General features: G+C 38.7%; 1 protein-coding gene across 1 annotated transcript in view; it reads left to right on the top strand.

Moving 5' to 3' along the window:
* The window catches only part of IGF2R (insulin like growth factor 2 receptor), a 58,099-nt gene extending 35,348 nt beyond the window's left edge, over positions 1-22,751 (top strand). Inside the window, exons 25-48 of the mRNA XM_062490001.1 lie at positions 426-604; positions 972-1,059; positions 2,497-2,703; positions 3,057-3,187; positions 3,869-3,966; positions 4,762-4,898; positions 5,487-5,677; positions 6,216-6,342; positions 6,719-6,841; positions 7,815-8,077; positions 9,686-9,898; positions 10,877-11,026; positions 12,039-12,200; positions 12,687-12,888; positions 13,286-13,432; positions 13,565-13,799; positions 14,769-14,905; positions 15,874-15,988; positions 17,368-17,514; positions 17,964-18,148; positions 18,584-18,770; positions 19,835-19,999; positions 20,610-20,679; positions 21,089-22,751. Of these exons, the coding sequence (XP_062345985.1) occupies positions 426-604; positions 972-1,059; positions 2,497-2,703; positions 3,057-3,187; positions 3,869-3,966; positions 4,762-4,898; positions 5,487-5,677; positions 6,216-6,342; positions 6,719-6,841; positions 7,815-8,077; positions 9,686-9,898; positions 10,877-11,026; positions 12,039-12,200; positions 12,687-12,888; positions 13,286-13,432; positions 13,565-13,799; positions 14,769-14,905; positions 15,874-15,988; positions 17,368-17,514; positions 17,964-18,148; positions 18,584-18,770; positions 19,835-19,999; positions 20,610-20,679; positions 21,089-21,490 (4,061 nt within the window). The 3' untranslated portion in view covers positions 21,491-22,751. The remainder of the gene's footprint in view (positions 1-425; positions 605-971; positions 1,060-2,496; positions 2,704-3,056; positions 3,188-3,868; positions 3,967-4,761; positions 4,899-5,486; positions 5,678-6,215; positions 6,343-6,718; positions 6,842-7,814; positions 8,078-9,685; positions 9,899-10,876; positions 11,027-12,038; positions 12,201-12,686; positions 12,889-13,285; positions 13,433-13,564; positions 13,800-14,768; positions 14,906-15,873; positions 15,989-17,367; positions 17,515-17,963; positions 18,149-18,583; positions 18,771-19,834; positions 20,000-20,609; positions 20,680-21,088) is intronic.
* Positions 22,752-24,919: the final 2,168 nt, after the last annotated feature.

The raw sequence follows: 24,919 nt of genomic DNA, 5'->3' as shown, positions 1-24,919 counted from the left end.
CATATTTGCCACTGTGAAGAAAACTAACTCTACTAAGCTGAAACTAATACAGAAAGTCAAATGTTATTGAAGCTTCCTAACTGAATGAGGCCAGAATGAGAAGCTTATGCCATGTCTTACTGCACTTCTAGCCAACGTAATATATTTAACTGTACTGTAGTCTCTTATGAGTCTGTGGAACCAGATAAATTAGGGCAGTTTGAAAGATTTAAGTATGCAGGAGTAACTTGTTCTCTTCCTCAAAGGCTTTAGGTACACAATGACTCTAACTGCATTGATGAATATGTGTGTGTTGTGTTCTCCTTCAGGAGTTTGAGACTGTTTACTTCAAAGCTTTCTTAAAGCTACCCTGTTATATTATTTTACAATCAATTTAATTCTAGTTGTCGAAGCTTTGAACTAAAATACACCTCTTTTTCCTGTAGGTGGAGCCATAGGATCTTGTGTGAAATACACTGATAAAAGCAAGAACCTTGGAGTCATCCAGATAAACCCCCAGGCTGCTATTGATGGATCGTTGAGCATTATCTACTTGAATGGTGACACATGCAAAGACAATCAGCGTTATTCTACACGTATAATCTTCCAGTGTGATCAGACAACGGTGATTTTCTGTTCCACTTGCTACTAATGAGGTTTTTAGTGCTTGTACCAGAATAGACCATGCTCACTTCTCTTAAAATGGAGAGACTGGTTCTAAAAAGTAAAATGTTACATACTGGGTTTTTCCTTGTCTCTTCTTATTAAAGCTCTGTGTGTTCTACTGAACCTGTAGAACACAATAGTGAAGTATCATGGGATCTTGTGATCCCACCAAAAGCAGCTCTTTGCTGAACATGAATACTGAAATTTGATAATGGAGGCTTTAAACTGTGCAACTGCAGTTAAAAAAAAAAAAAGCCACGCATGTACGTTTTGAGACTTGCAGTATAATTATTAGTAAGCCTCCTGAAATTGGCTCTTTTCTGTAGGGATCACCAGTGCTGGAGCAAGAGAATGACTGTGAGTTTGTCTTTGTTTGGAGGACCTTGGCAGCATGTCCTGTTCACAAAGCAGAAGGTAAGTTATTTGAGCTTTAAAGTATCAATCAAACTGTACAAGTAATAAATACTTGAATGAAACTATGTTGGTTTCTTGCCCTGTGAATCTTTCTGTAAAAAGTGTTGGCTTGTGGAACAATGTTTATTCTGAGCTTTAAACTAACTACAAGTCCTATCTAACATTAAAAGTACAATGGATGACAGGCAAATGTACTTGGCTATCTAGGAGAAGAAGATTAGAGTAATAATACTGTTTTGAGAAAGCATTGTACTACTAGACTTGCTCATAAATATTATAGCATCAGGTTTCATGAAAGCAGAGTTGATTCTGTGCCTGGCAAGTCATTCCCTGCCCCTCACTAAAGCTTAGAAGCAAGACAAAACTTGAGCCTAGTTAGAGAGTGGAGGAGAGGCCAGTGGGGGAGTCTCAGTTTGTATTTGACTCCAGGATGTTGACTCCAGGATGGACAACAAGAAATCACCAACTGGTACATGGTAGTCTCTTAGATGGAAGATTGAATGTGTAGGAATTGTCTCTGCCCTTGCAGGCTTTGTTTTGCTGCTTGTAGATAATTCCTTATAAAACATCTGGACTTCCTGTGAAGGAACTATCACAATGTCCTAGACATTATTGAAACTGCCAATGATCTGACATGGCATGAGGAATGTTCACAAACTACTGCTCTGCAGCACATAATTACTGTGCAGGACACCAGTGACTGACTTGTGGTTTCGAAGGGAGGAAAACTGATGTCTTTAGCTTGGTACCAACTTGTATGATTGAGAAAAGCATAATATTAAAGTGATAGAATCTGTTTTTTTAAAAAGCTTCAGAATATTGAGCAAAGGGTCACTTTAAAACTGAGCTCTTGATCAACAGCAAAGTCACTGATGTTTATCAGCTAATGAGACTCATGAAATGAGAATTTTCCTAAACCTTCTTTTATAGGCATCTTTGTAGATTTGTAAGCTGGAGTAAATATTTCTTCTCATTGATTATTTTCTTAACTCAGCAGACTTCAGAGCTGTTAAAAGAGGACACAAGACTGACATCTAGGACACCTTTTGCTTTGATCTTGTGACCTTGCTGTTCTTTCCAGATAATTAAGCAAGTTCTGGACTTAGTATCTTTGATTCTCTTTAGCGCAGCTGAAGGAAGAACTTGAGACCACTCTGAGGCAGTTTTTGAACTACAGTGTGACTTTTGCATCTTGCTTTAGTGGTGGTTATAAAACAAATGTGCCATTTATATATAGTCACACAGTTCTGGATATTGGTGACTTCCTGAAATGAATTGCTTAGCTGAACTAAGATGGTTCTTCAGTATCACTGCCCTAAAGTAGCTACTCTTTTTTGTGGCCTTATTTGTCCAGTAAGCCTTGATTGTGCCCAGTGTATTTGGCAAGGCTGGTAAGATCTTTAAGTTGTACTTTAAATTCTTAACTTCTCTTTAAAGGAAATGATTGCCAGGTAAAAGATCCAAGGTATGGTCACGTTTTTAACCTGAAGCCACTTTCCCATGAGGACATCAAAGTGAGTACAGATGAGTATGACTACTACTTCAGAGTTTGTGGAGACATAACAGAACCTTGCGGTGGAAAGGGTCACAGTGTTGCATCATGTCAAATAAAGAAGATGGACCGTGCTTTCTTAAAAGTAGCAGGTACTGCACTTACCTAAACAAACTTAGGGAACGGGAAGATTAACCAGGATGTAATAGAAGAATGGTTCTTGCTAATCTAGTACATCCAACGAGATAAAGCAGCTCACTGCTTTTGCTTAATGTGCAGGTAAAATGTCATATGTGTAGTTACCTTGGCACTCAATAATGAATGAGCTCATTCTTACTGTGCTGGAGCAGTAGTCCCTCAGTAACTGAACTGCAAGTTTTAGAGGAAGGTTGGGGTCTGTCTATCTGTTCTTTAGTTGTGCATTTTATTGCTGTTTGTGTCCCAGAGGCATTACTGCAGTTGTTTTTACTGTAGCTGTTGACTTTTCTCAATGCTTTGTTTCTAGGCTTACGTACAGACAAACTGACTTTCAAAAATGGTTTAATAATGATTAATTACACCAGTGGAGAAAAATGTCATAAAATATATGAACGATCAACTGCTATATTATTCTATTGTGACAAGACTCCATCTGAGGTTAGTTTCAAAACATGTTTCCTGTACATACTGTTTTCCAGAGTTGCCTTCTTTTTTTAAAGTATAGAAGGTTAGTGTGAAGAACATGACTGTGCCTAATCATTTACAGATTAGACAGGCGATTCAAAGGTCTGTGAGGGGACAAAAAAAGGAAGAATGTTTAGAATATCCTGTTTATGGATGGTATCTTTATCATTGCTCAGGCAGATCAGTGCATGTTGTTCCTTTAAGGGATGTCTGTCATTACCAAAGCTCTTGGAGAAGTTGGGAAGGAATGCTATTCTTTAAATAACAGCTATTTCTTTGTAAGAAATAAAAGGTAGAAGGTTGAATGTGCAGGGGAGCAGGTATTATATAGCCAGACTAAAATAAGCTGATTACTTGCTTTTAGTATCTGTCTGTATTTGTGCTTCCCTTACTGTTCTTAAACAATGGTGTCTAGAATTACTTTTTCTCTTACTTCATGGGGGAGGCAGTGATTCTTAATTCCTTTATCAGAAGTGTGCATGTGAATAAACTCAGCTTTAGGAGAAGCCGTGCTTTTTTTAGCTGGTCAGAGGCATAGTGTGGTCTGAGATAACATGTGTGTTCTGGGATCTTCCTGAGGCATGACTGAGACATTTCATAGTTTTAATGTTCCTAAATGAAAAAGCAAATTCATTTTGTGTTGCCTTCTTTCAGCCTGTATTTTTGAAGGAAACTCCAGACTGCACCTACATGTTTGAATGGCATACTCAGTATGCTTGCCCACCTGTTAAATCTACTGAGTGCTCCTACAAGTAAGTTGTTTCCACAAAATTAAAATGGAGCCCTATGTTGAGAGGCACAAATGCAACCTTCTTGCAATTTGGTGCAACAGCACTGCCCCTTTACCTCTTATGTTTTGACCAGTTAATGTAGCATTCAATGCCAATGAGTAGTATTTTAAATAACTTTTGCAATTTGTGCTTATGAAAACTAATTTCACTGGTGAAAAAACCAACTTGGAGATTCTTCTGGGGAATAATAAAAGGGAAGTGTTTGATATGTATTTATTGATGGTTGAATGCTGAGTGTGTTAGGTTGCTGTAAGTGTCTAGTTGTTATTTAATAATAGCTAATTTAAATAAGACTATAGCTGTCTGTTTGGAAAATCCACCAAACAGTGGTTCAGGGAAAATGTCATTTATATCTGTCACAACCAAGGTTGGATGTGGGGTCAAATGTAGCTAATATTTGGCCCAGAATTTGAACATCTGGCCTCATTGTAGGTCTCCACCCTAAGGTAAAACTTCACAGTAACTGTGTGTATGCTTGTCATACACTGAAAGCCACCATGCTTGAATTAAAAATTGGAATTACTCTTGCATTGGCTGAGAGCTGTGTGCATGTGGACCGTTTCTGTGGGAATAGCTGGTGCAGTGATATATCCCTCTATTGGATTTCAAGTTTCTGGGGAGCACTGCATCTAATGCAGACGCCTTTTCCAGTGAAACACTCTGCTTAGAGTTACCAGGTTAAAATTACTGTAGTAACTTAAGAATTGAAACTTTAAAATGCTGAATTATTTTACATACCTTTAATCTTTTGTACAGGGATGATGAAGGAAGATTCTATGACTTTTCATCCCTGACACGACATAGAGAGAACTGGGAGGCCATTGCTCTATCTGCTACTACCCAGAAATACTATATTAATGTCTGCAAGCCCTTAGTACCATATAGTGCTACACGTAAGTGAAAGTATAAATGTGTTCTTCTTACAGCTAGGGAAGGCAAGTGGTAGGACACTACTGCTGTTCTGAGTGAAATAAATCACAAAGTAAAGTATGTGAAGACAGTGGTGTGATTTTAGCACCAGAGGGAAAGGTAAAGGTATGAACCTGATTTCTGTCTGCTTAGTGGGTAAAGATTCACTAGCAGCTCTTCTCTTGATGACCTTGGCACTCCAGCTCTTCTGCCCTTTTCCAAAGTTTGCTATATCTCTTAGAGGTGAAAATAATCAGTTCAGAATTTCGCTATGGCATCTTCTGACTGACTCTGTTTCATGCAGTGCAAGGCCACACTGTAGCCTTCCACTCTGTAGTAGTCTACTTCCCTTGTGGTAGCTGCCACTGCTTTTTGCATGACGTTAAAGTGAAGTGAGACAATTGCTGCTAGTTGTGATTTTTGGGGAAAATGCACCCCAATGAGTATGGTTGGGTCAATGGCTTGGAGGTCAGCCATGATATACCTGAAAGTAGAGTAGTGGACTTTTATTTCAGGCAAGTATACCTTATTAACTTTTGGAGTAATAAAGCAGTTTTTGTTTCTCTGTATAGGTTCCTGTCCTTCTGATGCTGCTGCCTCCCTCGTTGAGGGTACAAAGTGTACCAGTCTTGGGGAAGTGGCTGACGGTCCTCGTTGGGAAAATGTCACTTTTATCCTGAAATACATTAATGGAGATCAGTGTCCGGATAAAATTCGGAAGAAAACAACAATATTGCGCCTCAAGTGTGATGAAAACAGAATTGTAAGTGGGTTCCTTCTGCTGGGATTTTAATAAATGCTTGAATTTTAGACGCTGAACAATCTTCAAGAGATCGTTTTTTACACTCTGTTAGCACAAGTTTTGTCATCTGTAATAGCTTCAAATAACTTCATATCATCTGCTTATGTCTTGAAGATGAATGTAGTGCAGCTTGGGAAATGGTTCAAGTAGTGAATATGCTATTGGCTCTTAACTCTTTCACATCTGTGTGCATTGCCACTAAGTACTCCTCCACTTGATGAGACTTGAATCACCTTTTGGATTTTCTGTTGCCCTAGGCTACCTTTAGCTCTCATCTCATTAATCTTATTTCTCCTGATAATGATTCTGTACTGTTGTGTATTTGAAATAATCACAGTTAAGTACGCCGTCCTTGGATTTAATTCACTTGGCCACCGTGATCTGTCAGGTTTTAGGACTGATGTTTGAACTGAGCTCAGCTACAGGCTGCAGGGATAAATCTGTTGGCATGGAATCTTACTCTATAGGGATGTCACTCTCTCCACTGTTTTGTGTTCAGGAATCAAAGCCAGAACTTATAACTGCCATTGAAGATTGTGAATATACCTTCTTATGGTTCACTGCTGCTGCATGTCCTATTAAAAGCAATGTGCAAAATGACTGTCGGGTAACCAATCCTGCAACAGGTAAGGAGGAGGCCTCAGAATTTTGTATGTGGAAGAGGCTGCTGGAAGCAACACTACTGTGTTTGTGTTCTTGAGGGACTTTGTTAGAAAAGGGCAGTGTGACACATCCTCTGGAGAGTGACTAAGAAGCTTACTGAGGGTAGAAATCTCTTGTACTGCAATACATGGAACATAAATAGTTCATAGTTCAAAACTAGTTTTTCCCCTTTTAATGTGAATAAGTAACTATTTGCCTTTGTAAGCTAGCAGGACAATAGTGTCTGCTTAACTTTCCTTCTAAATTAAGTTATTACAATACAGCATTATTATAATACAAATAAATGTCTTGATTTTGAATCTGAAAAAGAGATTAAGTTGTTCCCTGATCTCTCTGTAGGCCACCTCTTTGATTTGACATCATTAAAGCGAGAATCTGGTTATACCATCAGTGATTCACACAACAGAGTAATTGAGTTGAATGTTTGTGCTGAAGCTAAAAGTTCATGTGCTAATGGAGCTGGTAAGCAACTTATCCCCTCTGGTAATGTAATCATTGACTATTGGGTAACCAAAAGAAATGCTTATGCTCAAGTTTACTGCAAAATGTGATGTTTTACTGCAAATGCAGGAGGAGTGTAGGGAACAGCTGGTGGCTGTATTGACTAGGAAAAGAACCTAAAACTGTTTAGGAAATGAGGCCATATATTTTTACTTGAGACCATTCATATGGGCTCACTTCAAGTCCCAGTCTCTGTAGTTCCTATGAATGGGTATTTTTTTGGATATGAGGGCAGGAATGTAGGTGCTTCTGCTGCATGTCTTTAATGCTGCCAAAATGGAGACAATCTTCCAGCTGGAGTGAACTTCATAGCGATGCATTGCTGTAATGCAGCTGCACTGGGCTTTGTGTCTGCACTTCAAACTTTTATCAGTCCTCTTTCTAGCTTTCTGTTCTGGGTGCTTCTGAAACATCAGTAGAAGTTAACTTTATGCTTAATTAACTTTTTAAAGCTGCTTAATTGCAGATTGAATTACTAGCTCTTCTATCAAATTGAATATGAAATAATACTTAAACTTGTAGATGCTAGAATAGTATTGCTTATTGTGAAAATGATTTTTGTGGAGTTAGAAGTTGGATTTGTTTTCTAAGAGGTATCTCGATGAAAGTATGTATAATCTATCTGGCATTTTGGATAATTTGCTTGGTTTTCAGAAAAGTGATTACCAAACACTGCACTGTGGCTGCTTAAGCATGTATAGGTGCAGTCTATTCAGCTGGTTAATGAAGTAATAAAGGCAATATTTGGTCTTTGTGCAGTTCAGCTCAGTGTAATGGCAGCTCTGGGTGGTGTGGCAAAGCCCTTCTTTCTTAGGAAAATTTAAGTGATGCTAAAATCTTAAGTTTCCTGCTCTTTATGTCGTATGGTGCAGTTTTTCAGGGCAGTTGCATCAGAGTTAATTTGTTTTCCTAATTTTTCTTTTTTTCACTTTAGCTGTCTGCATCACAGGTGGCCGAAAACCAGTTAATGCTGGAAAACAGAGTAAAACTTTAAGTTATGAAGATCAGGTATTAAAGCTTGTCTATGAAGATGGAGATCCTTGCCCTGCAGACCCTGCACTGAAGCATAAAAGCTATTTCAGCTTTGTATGCAAGTCTGATGCTGGAGATGAGAGCCGGCCTGTTTTTGTGTCTTTTGATGAGCAGTCATGCACTAGTTACTTCTCTTGGCATACTTCCTTGGCATGTGAAGAAGAGGTAAGAATTACTTTTGCAGAAAACACTCGAGGGATTTTAAATTTCGGAGGAGAGTTAGCTATAATAGCAGTATATTTTAAATTCCTTGAGGGAAAGGTTTCTTCCTGTAGTACAGAGCTCAAGTTCATATAGGAGTTCTTGAATGCTTTCTGTACTGACATTTTCAACAGGGGTGAGCAATACTTGACTGACTCCTGCTTTGTGTGTTGAGGCAAGTTAAAACTTCCAACACTTGAGGATAACCCCTTTGTGGAACCTACACAGGTGCTTCTCTGTACAGTTCAGATGGAAGCCATAAGGGTGTCATTTTGGGAAGTGATGGTGAAGACCCTCCAGTGCAGCAGGCCAGCAGAGCTGGGGTTGACTTAAGATGCATAGCATCTCTCTGCATGGGGATAGTCTTTGTTTCTAGGCAGGTGACTAGAGGCCAGGCCAGGCACAATCAGTTTGCTCAGTGCAAAACCCAATAAACTTTGTTAGTGTGAATTTAGAATCTGCTTCTGATGTACAGTATGTGCTGTAACAACATAATCTGGTCAGTTTAGTTGGACTGGTGCTCCAGACGATGCTTTGACGTAGTCTTTAGTTAATTTTAGCTACTTAAAAATGACCAGTAGTGGGTGGGTGCATAGGGTAAAAGGCAGCACTAGGAAAAGAAGGCTAAATGAACTACTGGATCAATTTGTATTTTCTTTTGTGAATCTGCCTAATCATTCTTTTTGCTGCTTTGTGACTTTGTTTCTAGTGTGGCCATCATGCTTTGCAACAAGTTGTTTTTCTTCCTCATCAGTTTCTACAATACTACAGTAGCTCTTGATTTTATTTAGGAAAACGTCTTCCAGTTTTCCTTTCTCCAGCAGGAACTGTCACATCCTCTCCTTCAGCTGCACACAGTTCTGGTTTCCCCTTCAGCAATATGTACCATGCTACAGTACAAATCAACTATACCCAATCCCATTGTGTTTTCTAGCCTGTTAGTTCTATTTGGTGACCCTTAGTACACTTCTGTTCCCTTTTTTCTCAGTGACCCGAGGTATTTCAGTGTAACGATATCTAGGTAGCAAAAATTATTTGTCCTGAAATTTAATGGTAATTTTGTTAGTTGCTCCTTTTCCAGTATCTAAAAAAGAACAGATTTCTTAAATTTCTCATAGATTCTCAGTAGATTTATACACGTTAAGAGTGTGTGAAATTGATTCTGAGGAAAGTTAATACTCTAGCCATCAACTTGCAGTACACTAAATTTCCATTGTTATAATATTATAACCAAGCTTGTTTGTTGGAGGTGGTGGAGATGAGGAGGAGAAGGCATGGGGCCTGATCTTATGAAGTCATAGTAATTATGTATGCTAGAGTATGTGTGCCAGAGCTTTGTCTTGATATTGTTCTGATATGACTCCATTCCATAAGAATGTTTAAATGATTAAGGTTTTTCATATGCTGCTTGTAGGTGCTTAGTATCTATAGAAAAGCAACAATTATAAAAAATGCTGCTATACTTAGATTTGGAACTTTTAAATGTAGCCATGCTTCTGGCCCCAAGAAAGAGAAGATGTTTGTCAATTAATCAAAGCAAGTAATAAAAGTAGTAAATGTACCTTCTTGTAGGTGAAGTGCTCAGTAATGAATGACAGTTCCATTGTTGACCTGTCTCCTCTGATCCATCGCACTGGGTATTATGAGGCATTTGTAGATGAAGGCACTACAGATGTTTCTCCAGACTTCTACATCAACATTTGTGAACCTCTCAATCCTATCAAAGATGTCAATTGCCCACCTGGAGCAGCTGTTTGCATGGTTCCTGTTAATGAATCGCCAATAGTGAGTACAATGCCAAGAATCACTGAAATGTGCATTTACCTAATAGTTTAATATAGTACCCCTACCTACAGACCCAATTTGAACCAGAAGCTTGACCATTTGAGACCCAAATTGAACTGGTGGATTAAAGAAATGGAATGCAGATTTAAAATCTCTTCTGCAAAGTTCTTTTATTGGTTTTCCCTTTGAAGGAGTATTTTCCTATACTGAACCCCAGTGATCTTTACTGAATCTTCTGACATCCAGACAGTGATAAATATAAAAATTGCTACAGAGAATTTTTTTCATGTAGTGAGAAAAATTTGTGTGTCAAAGTGCTGTGTGCCAAATATGTACACTGGCAAGCAGAATGTCTTAGCCATTCTGTGGCTTAATTGATCTTGTGATAGCCTGTTGCAATTGAAAGTGGTCAATATGCTGGTGTGCTTCAAAATGCACTTAGGTCTTTCAGGTAAGAACTTGACAGCTACATAAATAGCAAACCTGTTAAAGAGAATTGACTAAGTTGTCTGTGTCATTACCTTGGAAAAGATCTAGGCTTTTGCTTTTGAGGGCTTGTTTGTAAGCTCTAGAAGATAGACATAAAAAGCTGTGATTGTTTTCCATGAATTTCAACCTTCATTTAGGGACCTTACTCTGTTGTTAATGTTATTTTTAAGTGATGCGTTGGGAATTTGGCACATTGATGTAAATAAAGAAGAATCTGCCTCTAAGAGGCAGAAACTCTCTGGCTTTTGTTAAGCTTAGTCAAAAACTGTTCAAAAACTGTTTTGAATTGCTCAACTTGTGTTTTGTTAGGATTGAAATGTAATGGCTGTTCTTTGAGATTAGAATGCTGTTTTTTTGTATTTGTGTTATTTTGTATTTGTGCTCCCATGTAAACCAAACATATGAACCTGAATTGGTCTGAATCTCTGGGCTGATCTAGAATCTAAGTGTGTCCTATAATTCTATTGATAAATATTTTTGCTTGTGTAGGATATTGGTCGTGTTACTGAACCTCCCCAGTTCAATAAGGCAGCAAATGAAGTTTACATCACTTACAACAGCACTACTCCTTGTCAGATAAGCAGTGGATTGAACTATACTTCTGTTATTGTATTTCACTGCAGCCAAGGAACTAGTCTGGTAAGATATCTATTAAATTTACATTGGCATTGGAGTGTAATTGAAAGTGGGTAATAACCAGTGTTAGCTTTGTTTAAAACTAAATCAAGGATTTGTTTCTATAATATATGGATGGACTTGCTTCAAGAAGTATAATTTGTGTTCTTGACTGGCCAAAATTTTATTGATTGCATGAACTTTAAGCTGAGAGTAACAGGTTCTGATGATTTCAAGGATCAGATTCCACAGAAATAATGTAATGATAACTTATTGATGATCTTAATGCTGTATTGCTCCTTGTTTAGATCCTAAAGTTTTTACTTGTACCTCAAGCTAACACAAGAACCAGTGTAACTGTTCAGTACAGGTATTACTATGAAGTGTTCCCCCTATGATGTAACCTTTTCCATAATCACACACTAAAAAAATTTGCATTAGTTACTTATGTTTTTATTTTGTGTCAACACCCAAACACTAAACTGAGTTTGCATGGTGATGTGAATCTAACATTACTTGAATTTTTTTAATGCTTCAACAAACTGTAGAGAAGCACTTAAGTATGTTTGTCAAACTAGAGCTTGCTGAAGATCATGAAACCATTTTCCATCAACGTAGGGCATGAGCTGAAACTTGAGGCAGCTCAGAATATTACACAGACCATACTAATACTTTAGTTTAAAATGTGATGAAATAAACAGTATTCTCTCTAAACCTGAACTCGGTGAAATTTCTTAATGCTCTCTGTCATCAAGAAGCACAGCTCTCACTTTTTTGCAACTGAGCTGAATGTCATAATCTCAATCCTAATTAAGAAGAAAGTTTGTGTACCTGGATTGTGTTCTGGAGCTAGGTAGAATGCACTTCCCTTTAAAGTTTTTTGGTACTGGTTATAATACAGTGTTTGTCCTGCAGTCAATGAAGTCTAGCCATGGTAGTAACTGAGGTTAACCACTGGGGAAAGGGGAAAGTGCAGAGACAACAACAAACTCTCCAAAAATTAAATAAAATGTCTTCCTTTGTTCTTTGGTAACAGGGTAAGCCAAAGATGATAAGGAAAGTTGACTGCACATTTGTGTTTGAATGGGAAACTCCACTTGTGTGTCCTGATAAAGTGAAAACTTTAGGCTGCTCTGTGATTGATGAACAGCTACACTATACGTTTAACCTGACCAGCCTTTCTGGAAGATCATTTGAGGTAATGCCTTCTTGTGGTGTGATATTTATTTACTTATAATTGCCTATTGCTATAAAAGTTTTAATACTGCAGGAAGGGTTTCTTTTAAGCGTTCTATGTGAGAAAAGGCTGAAACATGCTGTGGCCAATATCGATACTTGTTTGGCTTCTGACAGGGGGAATAATGTTAGAGGATATAACACTTTCATGTTTTTGAGAGTGAAGTTAATGGACACAGTGATGGGTAAAGGAATAAGAAATCTTCACCTTTGACAGAATCGTGAATGAAAAAGGTCTGTGAATGTATTTTGTCTGTGCTCCTGTGTGCTTTATCTGCAGTTTTGTCATATTAAGGAAGGCCAGACTTGCAAAATTAGTTATCTTTTCCTCCTGCATTATGCATGTGCTGCCTGAGGCTTGGTTTATGAAGCACGTGTGTGTTTTGGTTTTTTTTTTTTTTAAGTATTGACTCTAGACTTGCTGTGATGCTTCTGATTGTCTACACAGGTATTTTCTGGATCCAACAATTACCACGTCGGTGTGTGCAGTGTAGGCTTGCCCCAGGGAAAATGCAGAGATGGGGCAGTGTGTCTGACATCTAAAAATGGTGTATCATCTTTTGGAAACATAAAGGAAATGAGACTGGACTATAGCCACCAGGATGAAACAGTCATCCTGCAATATACAGGAGGTGATCAGTGCCCTCCAGGTGAGATTGGAGCAGACCCATTCTTTATGTTCAAAACATGTCAGGATATTTTTCCCTTAATATTTAAGGTTTTTTTGTGACAGGAAGAAGCAAGGTAGATTTTACATATAGCAGTAGAAACATGTAGCTTTGCTGAATCACAAGTGTCATACTAATCTGCAACATCAATGTGTATCTCCCTGGGAGAGACAATGCAGCTTTTCTGTAGGAATCATTGTAGCTAATTGTGTGCTACATCTGTTTTTGTAATTGGCTTTAAATTCAATGTTTCAGTATTTCTGCTGTCTGCCCCGACCTTTCTTTAGTATTGAAGTACAGTCTTTGAATAAGATTCCAAGTATGGATGTGCCTCTTATTCTACTGTGTGTAGTTATGAGATTATACCTTTCCTTCTCAGTGACTGACAAGGGACAGCTCTGTGTGTTCCCCTTCAAGTACAAAGGGAAGACCTATGAGGAATGTATTACAGAAGGGAAGGATAGGCCATGGTGTGCTACGACTGAAAACTACCAGGGAGATGAAAAGTGGGGATTCTGTAGTAGCAGTAAGTACTTCCTATACTTTATTCACAAGGGTCTTAGCTAACACAGAGATTTTGCTGCACTAAAATCTATACATGCCTGCAATCCTCTTGTAAAATATGCTTTTTCTTTTTTTCCAACCTTTCACCTTATAGCAATTGCAAGAAAGGAATCTACCATTATCTTTACATGTGATGAAAATGCTGGTATTGGGAGCCCATACCTTCTCAGTGAGACTCTTGGTTGTGCTGTAACATTTGAATGGAAGACTCAAGCTGTTTGTCCCCCCAAGAAAATGGAATGCAAGTTTGTCCAGAAACACAGAACGTATGACTTGAGAATGCTCTCTTCCCTGACAGGATCATGGATCTTTTTCCACAATGGGAACTCGTGAGTAATGAGCAACTCACAGGGAGCAGTTTGCTTATCAGTACAGTTTTAATGTGGCGTAGTATTTCTGTTTAGTCCCTGCTCAGTGTCCTAAAACTGTCAGTGCTTAACACTTCATATAATTAAAAAAACTGAGACAGGAACCCATTTTATCTGAAGGGACTGAGTAATCACATTCTTCATTCTCACCCTTTCCCTCTATTGGTAACCCTTTTAAAAGAATGAATGTCTAAACTAAAAGCTATTTGAAAGCTTTCTACTGGAACGGCCATCTTAAAAATGTAATTTTTGTTGTTTAAATGCTATTTTTCTTGTTTCTTAATCTCGCTGAAGAAAAGTCATAGTTACTTAGTTGCTTTCTTTTGATTCAAATGTGTAACTTATTTTCTGAAGTTTAACTGGGGTGTTTCACCCATATTCCTCTATGTATTAGCATAGCAGAAAAAATGGATGTCAGGAAGTCATCAACCTCTCCAGCCTCCCTCCTCCAGTTAGGAAATAGAAATGAACTGGCAAGGATGACATGACTAATTCTAAACTTATGATAAACTGTGGGTAACAAAATGCTTCATTCACCACCTTGTTAGCAATTCTTTGCTCTAACATATCTGAGCTGGTATAACTCTGAGGAGATGCTGAGTTTAGGGTAGTACTATAACTTTTATAAATGAAAAAACTTTAGGATGTTTCTTGACTCTCTTGAAATTTTTAGTTTGGACCTAGGTCAAAATTAACTAGTGACCTAGTCTGGTAAATGATAATTTTTTTTTGGTACAGTCTTTTATTTGAAAATGGTAGTTAGAAGTAATTTGCCAAACCTTCGTACCTGTATTATTCTGTCAGCTAATTTGAGATTCAGTTTCTTGCAACCTGTCTAGCTTCCCATCAAGATTCTAAAGTTTGTGTATCACTTCTTCAGTTTAGCCTAAAGGAATTTTAAACAAGTTTTATCTACCATGTTCTATATAGGTACTATGTGAACCTCTGTCAGAGGGTACACGAGGGACCCACAGGCTGCCCTGAAAGAGCCAGTATTTGTAGGAAAAGCTACAATGGAGATGTTCAAGTTCTTGGACTTGTTCATACACAGAAGCTGAATGTGACAGGTAGAGTTACTTTTTTGTTCCTGTAGATGGCTAGAGATTAAACCTTTAAATCTTACAGCCTGGCTGTAGCAGTTCTTAGATTCTGAAACCTTTATTTCAAAATATTTTCATCTGTGAATCTTCTGTTTAAAAATGGAAACAAAATGTGATGCTCAAGCCATGAGAAAACATTGAAGCAAATAAACAGTGTTGTCATTAAAGCTGGAAGAAATGAATCATCTATCTGAACATTAAGAAACCCTTTTATTGCAGTGAGGATACTGGCACAGGTTGTCTAAGGAGGTTGTGGAGTTCCTACCTTGGATGTATTCAAAGGCTTTCTGGACATAGTCCTGGACAGCTGGCTCCAAGTGACCCCAATTGAGCAGGGGGTTTGGACTAGATGACCTCCAGGGATCCTTCCAGCCTCAGCCAATCTGAGATTCTATAGTTGTGAGAGGGGAAGTAATTTTTGTCAATGCAGATTGAAAAGACTTACTCTGTATCTACTAACTTCTTCAATTAAAGCAGCACGTGAAGGATGATTATTTGGTTATTTGGCTTCACTCTTAGGAAAATGAATGAAAACCAATAATCTCAACTTTACTCAAGTTTCTGGTTTAAGGTATATTTTTCAAATTGGTGCTCAGGGAAATTTTCCATCCAGTTACAGAAGTACTGACATGTATTGCCTGAGTTCATTATAATTAAATATCTTCATTTACTCTTAATGATATCTTAAATGTAAACATTTGTTATGGCCATACTGCTCACCTGAACAAAGAGTACAAGTAAAAATAAAGGTGTTTGAGGAGTGATTTTTAAATGCTCATAAGTGTGAATGCCTCAAATTACTGAAGTACTATAATTGATACATGGTCGATGCAGGGGAAAAGAATGCTGAAAGTAAGGAACTCTAGGGAATGAGCAAAGGAAATTTTTGACAGCTGCTTACAAAAACCTTTTGTCACCATTTTTTTTTCTTCTAGGTGATACAGTGTATATTAGTTATTCCAGTGGGCAAGAATGTAGGAAAAATAAGAAAGTAACAACAATTATAGAACTGAAATGTGCAAGAACAGTTGGCATGCCCATGCTGCAGAGGTGAGTAATAAATTTACATACCACTGACCTTCACAGCTGATTCTTTTCTTTTGTACTTCTCTAGTAAACCCTTAAATCTCAGGACAGGGACTGTCTGCTCTGTTGAACAGTCCCTAAAATAATCCATGGTCTCTACTTGCAAGGCTAGGGTCTTCTGGAGTTTGTGCAGTTGTTCATTGCCATAAGCATCATATTTTGTGTTTATCTTAAAATTTATGGGAAAAAAATTGTGTTCTGCTTCTGAATTAGATCTGACAATGGCTTGGATGCTGCTGTTTTCAGTGACAGTAGCCAATGTCATTGTACAACCACTCTTAGCTCTCTCCAAAATCTGTTTATTAAAGAACACTTTCTGTAGCTAAGTGATTGGGCTAATAAAGCATGGTTTACTTCTGCCTCAATACAGTGTGTTTAACCAGAAGGTCTCTAAAATAAAGTATATATGCATGATCACAAATACTAAGAAAGCTTAGAAAGGTTTAGGACTTTTTGCTTAGTCTTGATGTTATTAACTCTGTCTTGCTTGTAGAACAGGAGAACTGAACAAAATGCTCTGAGTGAGTCAGAGAGCTGGGCAGCAAAGCCTGACTAGCTGTCATGGTTTAGGAATGGTGTTCTCTAATTCAGTGCTCCCACTGAAACCTACACACTGCTTGTTCCCACCTTTCCCTTTCCAAGGGCTGGAGAGGAGAGGTGGAGGCACAAAAAGCAAAGATCATGGGTTGGGATAACAACAATTTACTGGAAACAGAAATGAGATAAGAAACAGGAACAGCAATAATACCAGTGTCAGAGGGTACAAGAAGGAGCTGAACTATTTGAACAAGACAATACATGATTGGGGTTCCTCTGACATGCTGTGTTGGCCCAGGATAGCCCCTTCACCCTAGAAAAGATGTCCTTCCTCCTGTCCCTAGCAATCATGTGAGCTGGTATAGAATAACCTCTGGGTCCTGGCCACAGCCCTTCCTGGCTACTGCAAAATTATTACCCTGTCATGGCCAGAACCAGGACACTAGGTTATACCTCTTGTCCTGCTTAAAAAAAAAAGGCAGGTTTAACATCTGCAAAAAAGCAGCCTGATGTGTTTGCTAGCTAAAATAGATCAATAAAACCATTTGATACTCTGTGGGAATTCTGGAGTTTTCAGTAGAAAGTTCAGGTGCAGCCAGGTCTTCTAAAATCATGAAACTGCAGAAAAATCCAATGTAATTATTTGGGTAGCTTTTTTTGAGTGCTGCTTGACTGTTTTAGCTTAATCTAGGTGTGATGCTTAGGCAGGACGTTGTCACACATGGGTTAGCATTAATCTTTTTATCAAGAGGCTAAAAACCTGTTACTCTTTCCTGGAATCATCAGCTTTGTCTTTTATTTGGTAGGTTTGATGAAGAAAACTGTGCTTACTACATCACATGGGACACACGTGCAGCTTGTGCTGTGAAGCAGCAGGAGGTAGAGGTGGTGAATGGAACAGTCATTAATCCTGCGACTGGGAAAAACTTTTCTTTAGGGGATGTTTATTCCAAGTGAGTAAAAAAGCCCCAGACAAACCCCAAAGCAGCAGAATGGTAGAACTAGTTACTTTTTTGGAAAAGATTGCTAAACTGTGCCATTTATCATAGCTGCAGAGCACACCATATAGGTCTCACAGTCAGTAGTGTGTATGAGCCACTGAATCATGCTTTTGTCTTCATATTATCTTAAACCTTTGGAGGTTCCTTCACACACTGACAGCAGTATAGCTGGAAAATTTTGCTTTCTGTGTTTTTATATATTTATGATAAAATATAATCCTTATTTCTATGTCAGGAAGGAAGCCACAGTCCTGCATTTTTCTGGTTGCTGAATTGGTCACTCAGCTTGCTCTGGAATCAACCAGTGATAGTAACTACCACTGCTGCCAGTCTTATGTTTTGGGAATAACCCCAGCCTGGGAGTTTAGACTTAAGAACAGACTTATCCTCTGTTTCCTCAGGTTGTACACAGCTTCTGGTGACGTACGGACAAATGGTGATAAATATGTGTATCAAATTCAACTTTCTGGTATACTAAACTCAAGTTTCCCAGAATGCTTTGGAGCAAACATCTGCCAGGTGAAAACTAATGAACAGCGCCTTCGGAGAGTTGGTTCTGCCAGAAATGCCAAATATTACGTTGATGGTGAGTACATGCTCACCAGTCAGAATTGCTCGATAACCTGCAAATTGCATCATCAGAAAATGGTTCTTGGTTCACAACATCTATGCTTATCCATTTCTATAAAGCTATCCAAAGTCTGTCTAGCATAATTTAGATTTCTATGGTGGTGGTTTGATGGTGTAGTTTTTTTTGTTTGTTTGTTTTTTGTTGTTGTTTTTTGGGTTTTTTTCTGTTTTGTTTGGTTGTTTTTTTTTCTGTGTAAGCTCAGTTGACACTTGAAGTTTAAAGACTTTGGTAAAAATGATGCAAGATAGAAGACTTTAATTTCTTTTCATCTGTGCTCGTGCTGCATAAGCAATGGCTTCCTTTAGCTAGCTACTTTTCTTTGCAGGATCTAGTGTTTACAGACTGTTCTCAAGGAAGTAGTGATCTACAATGTTTTTCTTCTCATTGTAGATGATGATTTGGATGTCATATTTTCATCTGACTCCAGATGTGGTAAAGATAAATCAAAGTTTGTATCTTCAACTATTTTCTTCCACTGCAACCCAGAAGCAAAGGAAGGCATCCCTGAATTCCTTCACGAGACAGCAGATTGCCAGTATTTATTTACCTGGTACACATCTGCTGTGTGTCCATTAATGTGAGTAGTTATCCATTTTCTGAAAGCAGCTTTTGTCAGCACTTCTCAGTGAAAGGCTTTTTTTTATTTATTTGTCACAGTGATTGGGAAAAAAAGCTAAAAAATCAGTAGGCTTATAGATAAATTGATCATCATGTGTGCAGTGTTTGGCACTTGACTACTAAATTAAAGCTTTCCAAAGTGATCTGGGCCTAGAGCTGGACAGGCATAGTGCAATATAATTATTTTCACTAAGTAAAACGTACTGTAGCTAACAGAACATGCTGTTTCATGTTAGTGAGAGGAACAAACAGTTTGTGGGTGAGGTGTTTGGTCCTCCTTGCCTTACTGGAAACTTCGGGGAAAAAAAAACAAAACTGGAAAACGTTTCTATATGCCCACTTCTTTAGCCTGGGATGGAAAATCATTACCGGTCTTCAAGCAAAAATGAAGTATTTATGAAATTAAATGTTATTTTTAAAATATTATTAAATATTAATATTAAATAATAGTGAGTTAATCTATTGATTATTGAGGGGAGAAAAGCAGAGTGTCTGCATCTAGGTGCTTAAACAACATTCTTGGCAGGTAGGCAGCCTCACTGTGAAAAGTGGAGTGACTACTTCTGGGAGTGTTTACTTTGACTGCTAGCTTGAAAGCACAGGCAAACCCTTGATTCTGATTCAAACCTATAGAGGGAGTTTGGTGTGTGTAGTGCCATAATCAGATGAAAGGTAGATATTTTCTGTAGCTGTTGCAACTTGCTCAAGTGCAGATTTCGTTCTAAAACAGCAGCTTTGTATGGATAACTGCTGCTGTATAAGCTCTGGAGTGCTTAATTGTGCTCTGCAATCTTGACTGTAGTTTCATGCACTAATGGATAGCATACTGGGATGTAGGCACTGCACATGTATTTGTGTTTCTCAAGTTGTTTTTTGCTTGCATGAAATCCCCTAAATTCAGTTCATACAGCTGTTAGGTTGGACTGACAGGATGGTGTGGCATGTCTTCTTTTAATCTGCTGTTTCTAATCCAGCGTAACAAAATTTATCAGTAGATCTTATCTTTTCCATGTACATTATTAGATCCACCAGTGATCCAGGAAACAATCAGCACCAGACAGATGAGGAGACCCAAACACATAAAGGTCTTTCAAGGAGAAGCCAGGCTGTTGGTGCTGTGCTTAGTGTCCTCCTTGTTGTTCTCACTGCGTGTCTCATAATCCTGTTGTTCTACAAAAAAGAGAGGAGGTAAGAAATTAGTAAGAGGCTTTAGAAGTTTCTTTGTTGGGAATTGGTTTTCTGCCAGAAATGAAAGAGAAATAGTAAGCTTCAGAGATTTGGGTTCTGTTTTTCAGCTGGCAGCATCAACTGTCACAATGCTGGTTCCTTCAAATTCTCCATTATTGTCTGAAGGCCCCTGTAAAGAGGGCTGGGGTGTACAACTGAGTTAGTCCAGCATCTCTTGTGGGCATCTGCTAATTAAGGAGCATAAAACAGTATGACAGTATTGTTAGTATTTGATATACCTCTGCATTCATGGAGTCAGGCTGGATCCATACAACAGTGTCAAGGAAAATGTGCAAGTCCTACTGTTCCTCTGCTTTCCAGATAACTCTTGGGGTATTTTTCCCTTACATGTGAAGGCCAGAGAGGTTTCAGAGCAGTAACCTGAAGCTGTAACAAAGGGGAAGATATTAATCATCCCAAACTGGATTTTGATAGAATGGGTCAGGGTTATTGTGATAGTTTGCAGCTCACTTGTTGACATGCTTTATGTTGCTGGTAAAAATCCAGTGAAGAAAAGAGGGCTAATGAGTGGATATAGTGTTCCTAATGTAGTATTCTTTCCTTTGTTTAGGGAAATTGTAATAAACAAGATAACAAACTGCTGCAGAAGGTCATCTGGTGTTTCCTACAAATACACAAAGGTAATACAGTGACAAAATCAAATTTGTTTCTTAATATGAAGATTTTGTTAATAAATAAATAAATAACCCCTTTAATTCCTGGCTCCTTTAGTGCATGGAAACCATATGGCATCAGGAAGGCTGCATAGCTGATATATAAATATATATATATATATATATATGTCGTGAAATGGGAAAGGAAGGTAGAGTTGAGGAAATGAAGAGCAGTCCATAAATCACCAAATAACATGCAAATGTACAAGAAGAGGACAAAGTCTGCTTCAGCATAGTGAAAAGTGATGTTCTTGCAGTGTTTACTCTCTCACAGCTACCTTAAATCAAGGCTGTGCATGCTGACTGACTGGGGAGATCAATGTGTGTGTGTTGGTCTAGAGTGGCAGATTTAGTCTCCTGTTTTCTTTTTTTGCAGATAAGCAGTGAAGAAGAGGCTAATGAGAATGAGACAGAGTGGCTTATGGAGGAAGTTGCGGCACCAAATCCACGAATAGCAAAAGGAGGCCAGGAGAATGGTCACATTGCTACCAAGTCTGTTACATCTGAAGCCCTTACGTCTCTCCATGTGGATGACCTGGACAGTGAGGATGAAGTGTTAACCATTCCAGATGTAAAGATTCAAACAGGAAGGGGACTAGACAAGAGCAAGAACCCACAAAAGAAGCCACGCAGTTTTGGCAGTGATAGCAAATCTTATTTACTGAACGGAGGAAAGGAAAGGAAAGCAATAGCCAAGCCAAGCCAGCAGCAGGCACAGAACTCTACAAATACAGCATCGTTTCATGATGATAGTGATGAGGACTTGTTGAATATTTAATAACCCCTCTTGTGCCTAATCAAATATATATAGAGAGATTATATATAACGGGACAGCGTTTCCAACCAAATATGAGGACTTCAGCCTGAACGATTTTTCTGAATTTTGCCTTTAACAAGAAACCATTGAAAAGGGAAGAAGAGAAAGATTTCTTGATTGTTTACAATGATCTGTTCAGTAATGACTGGATTTCTGACATCCAGTTGGCTGAGTTAGTTGACTCTCTCTAGCCAGGACACATTTTTTTTTTTAAGTCTCAGCATGGATATTAAATGCTTGCTTAAAAAAGAGAAACCTTTGAAAGGAAAGATTAAGGCTCAATTAAGCCCCTGGCTTCTGAGACTCAAGTTATCTGACTACTGTCATTTTAACTCCTTGTATTTATTGATCCTCACTACTCAGGTTTGCTTAATAGTAACATGTTCTTCCTGCCGGCAGGGTATTCTTCTATGGGTTCACCCATTGTGAGACAAGGAAAAGTATAACTTTTGTGTGTTGGGATGATTTGATGTAAATTTTGGAACTGGTCTAATTTATCCTGTAAATTTGAACGTCCATTCTAATTTAAACAGATCATTGGTTCAGAGGTGTGGACTGAAAGGTACAATTCTGTGTAGCTTTAGCCTAAAATGGTTGCTGTTCTTCGCATGGTATTTTTCTTTTTGGTACTGGTCATATGACTGACTTTATCAGTATTTGCCTGAGCAGCTGACAAGCACCCAAAGATTTTTTTTTTTCCCTTGATTATGGCTGGACTAGGCCAACTGCACAGAAACCAGAGTTTTCAAGGAGGTGGAGGCGGAGTTCCTATAATGTAATCCGCACTACCCAGTTTGTCAACACCAAGAAAACCCAAGGACTACAGGAGCCCTAGTCTGCATAATGCCTCTCTCTGGTATTAATTTCAAGAAAATAAATTTGGTCCAATGTTTTCCGATAACTTAATTTCTAGTCAGTATGCTGTGATCCTGGCCGTGGTCATTGATTTGAAATGTTGCTGGTAATAAATGCAAGTTAATTTTTCTCTAGCAGTCTTGCTCTTCTACAGATGTTGCCTAAATAAAATGATGGACAATGATAGGGTTTCAAAGCATTGTACAAGAACATACATTGGTCAGAATTTTTTGAAACTTTTTGTTGTTCCTTTTGGCTGGCTTATTCAGTTTCAACAATGGTTTCTTTTTATAAAAACTCCATTTTGAATCAAAATAGTGTAATATAAAGTATTCAGCAATTTCAATAAAAGACATGAAGTGGGTATTCCAAATCCCACATCTCAAGTCTGAAATCTTTCTTACACTGTTCTATATGCTGCTCACCAGCCTGGTGAGACCCTTTACTGCTCTGATGGTTAATACCTCAATCGTGTCACTCAAAATGAGAACCAGTGTTTGATGACAAAGATCAGAATATATAGGTTGGCCCTGATGGTGGATTTTCTTCCTCTTGTATTGTTACCAGTGGAGCTGTAAGTCAGTTTGGCTTAAGCTGCATCTTTTCAAACTTAAATCAGCGTTTTTCATATTTATAATTAGGAGAGCTTGGAGAAGTGAGAGGCTTGATGGTGTATTTTTAACACTGTTATCATTACAGTAGTTCTCTCAATGCATATCAGAGGGTTCTACTTACCTTCCCTAGGTCATCAAGGCTGGCATTTTGGAGTTTCATCCATGAACCAACTGCATGAAGTTATTTCTGCTGTGTAAAATCACATGATCAGTTTGTTTGGTCTGTGCCTAACAAGGCTTAGGTAGAACAGAGCCACTCTGTCTGGGGGTGCTTATCTGAGCAATATTGATGATATAATTTGCATCTGCCAGCAGTGAGTGACTTCAGTGCCTGGTCTTGGAACTGTTGTTTTTACCAAGGCATTTGTAGGTAGGCTGGCTGAATCTCAGCTTGTAGAGAGCTGGATGCATGACCAGCTTCACCAGACTATTTTTCCCAGAAAAATACTCAACTGTGTGGAGGGAAGGGTTATGAGAACAGTGGGGCCAGATGAGTATGTACAAATGGCTGGGCCAGGAGCAGAAGCTTTGCCAGTCAGCAGCACAACTCCATGGGAAGTGTCCCTAAGAAACCCACCTGCCTGGCAGAGTCCCATGGAGCCTGCTCTGAGCTGGCTGCAGAGAGAATGGTGGGAAATGAGGAGAACTGGCCCAGTCTGGATCAAACTTCTGTAGTTCAAGGGGAACTTTTGCACACTATTGCCAACTGTTTAAATAAAACTTGGAAAAGAAGTGATGTGAGGGGTTTTTGGGCGTGTTTTTAAGATGCAGCCTAATGCCTTAGCTTCACCCACTTGCTAGGCAGGCTTTGACTTGAGGTCTCTTTGGCCCCAGCTGAGTGCACACATCCTGATGAGGGAGGTTCGTGGGGGCTGGCTCTGGCAGGTGACTGCTGTGCCCTTCTGTTCCTGTTCCCCTCCCTAGCTCCATGTAGAAATCCTGCAGCCAGGGAGGGGAAGGTCTGGTGTGGGGTAGTGCTGTGCTTGGCTGAGGGTGACACAGCTGTGAGTGGCCAGGAGAGGAGTTCTTGGAACTTGGTGTAGATGTTCCTGACAAAGAGGATGAAGCAGGAGAGGAGAAAACACATCTGTGTGATGTGGGGAATGACCTTGAAGTACTGATCTACAAAGCAGCTTTCACAGCTGCTCAGGCCACTTTAAAGCTAGCTTGTGGGTTTATTATTTTTTTTTTTTAGTGTATTGTGTCTTTGATTTTTTTTTCCTTGTTGCCTAAGCTATTCCAATTGCTTTCCAGACAATTTTTCACATTTTTAAATGTTACTCTCACTTGGGCTTTTCTTTCTTATGGAAGGGTGCTGTTGTCAGCAAAAAATATGGGAGTAGCTGATATCTATCCATAGGCAGGACTCTGGATCCTAATATAACTGCATTTATTTGAGATGCCTGCAATGAAGTCTGCCTAAGGTTCTATAGGTCTTCTGTGGTAAAAAATTAGCTATTTTAGCCATAGATACTGTATATTGTGGCTTTCCACAGCTATTCCTGTTGTATAATTCCGTAGTGATTTTTTTTCTCTTTTGTATCACTGCAAAAATGTGGTCAGGTGAAAACTATATTCCCTGATACAGGTGGGGAGAGGTTTTCCTTGGGAGTGGAAGAGTGTGGAGGGTGAGGGGTGAGACACATGATACAGGAGTTTTCAGGAAAGCCCTTCCTTTACTCCTGTGTTGCCCAGCCATTCTGCACTAAACCCATGTGTTGCTTGTATGTTGGTAGAATTTTCCATTGATGTTTACTCCTTAGAAATACCTATTATTTGAGGAGCTGACTTGCCTAATTAAAAAAACCAAAACCCTCAACAAAAACTGAAGGGCTGTGGCCCACAGAGGCTTTCCCAGAGAACAGGAATGTGTAAGTCCATTAATTAAGGGTTAAACGCAAATTCCCTCTGGGTGAATTAA

The sequence above is a fragment of the Cinclus cinclus genome, chromosome 3 (assembly GCF_963662255.1).
Source record: "Cinclus cinclus chromosome 3, bCinCin1.1, whole genome shotgun sequence".
Lineage (NCBI taxonomy): Eukaryota > Metazoa > Chordata > Aves > Passeriformes > Cinclidae > Cinclus > Cinclus cinclus.
Note: the sequence above shows the minus strand (reverse complement) of the source record. Positions and strands in the feature narration are given on the sequence as shown.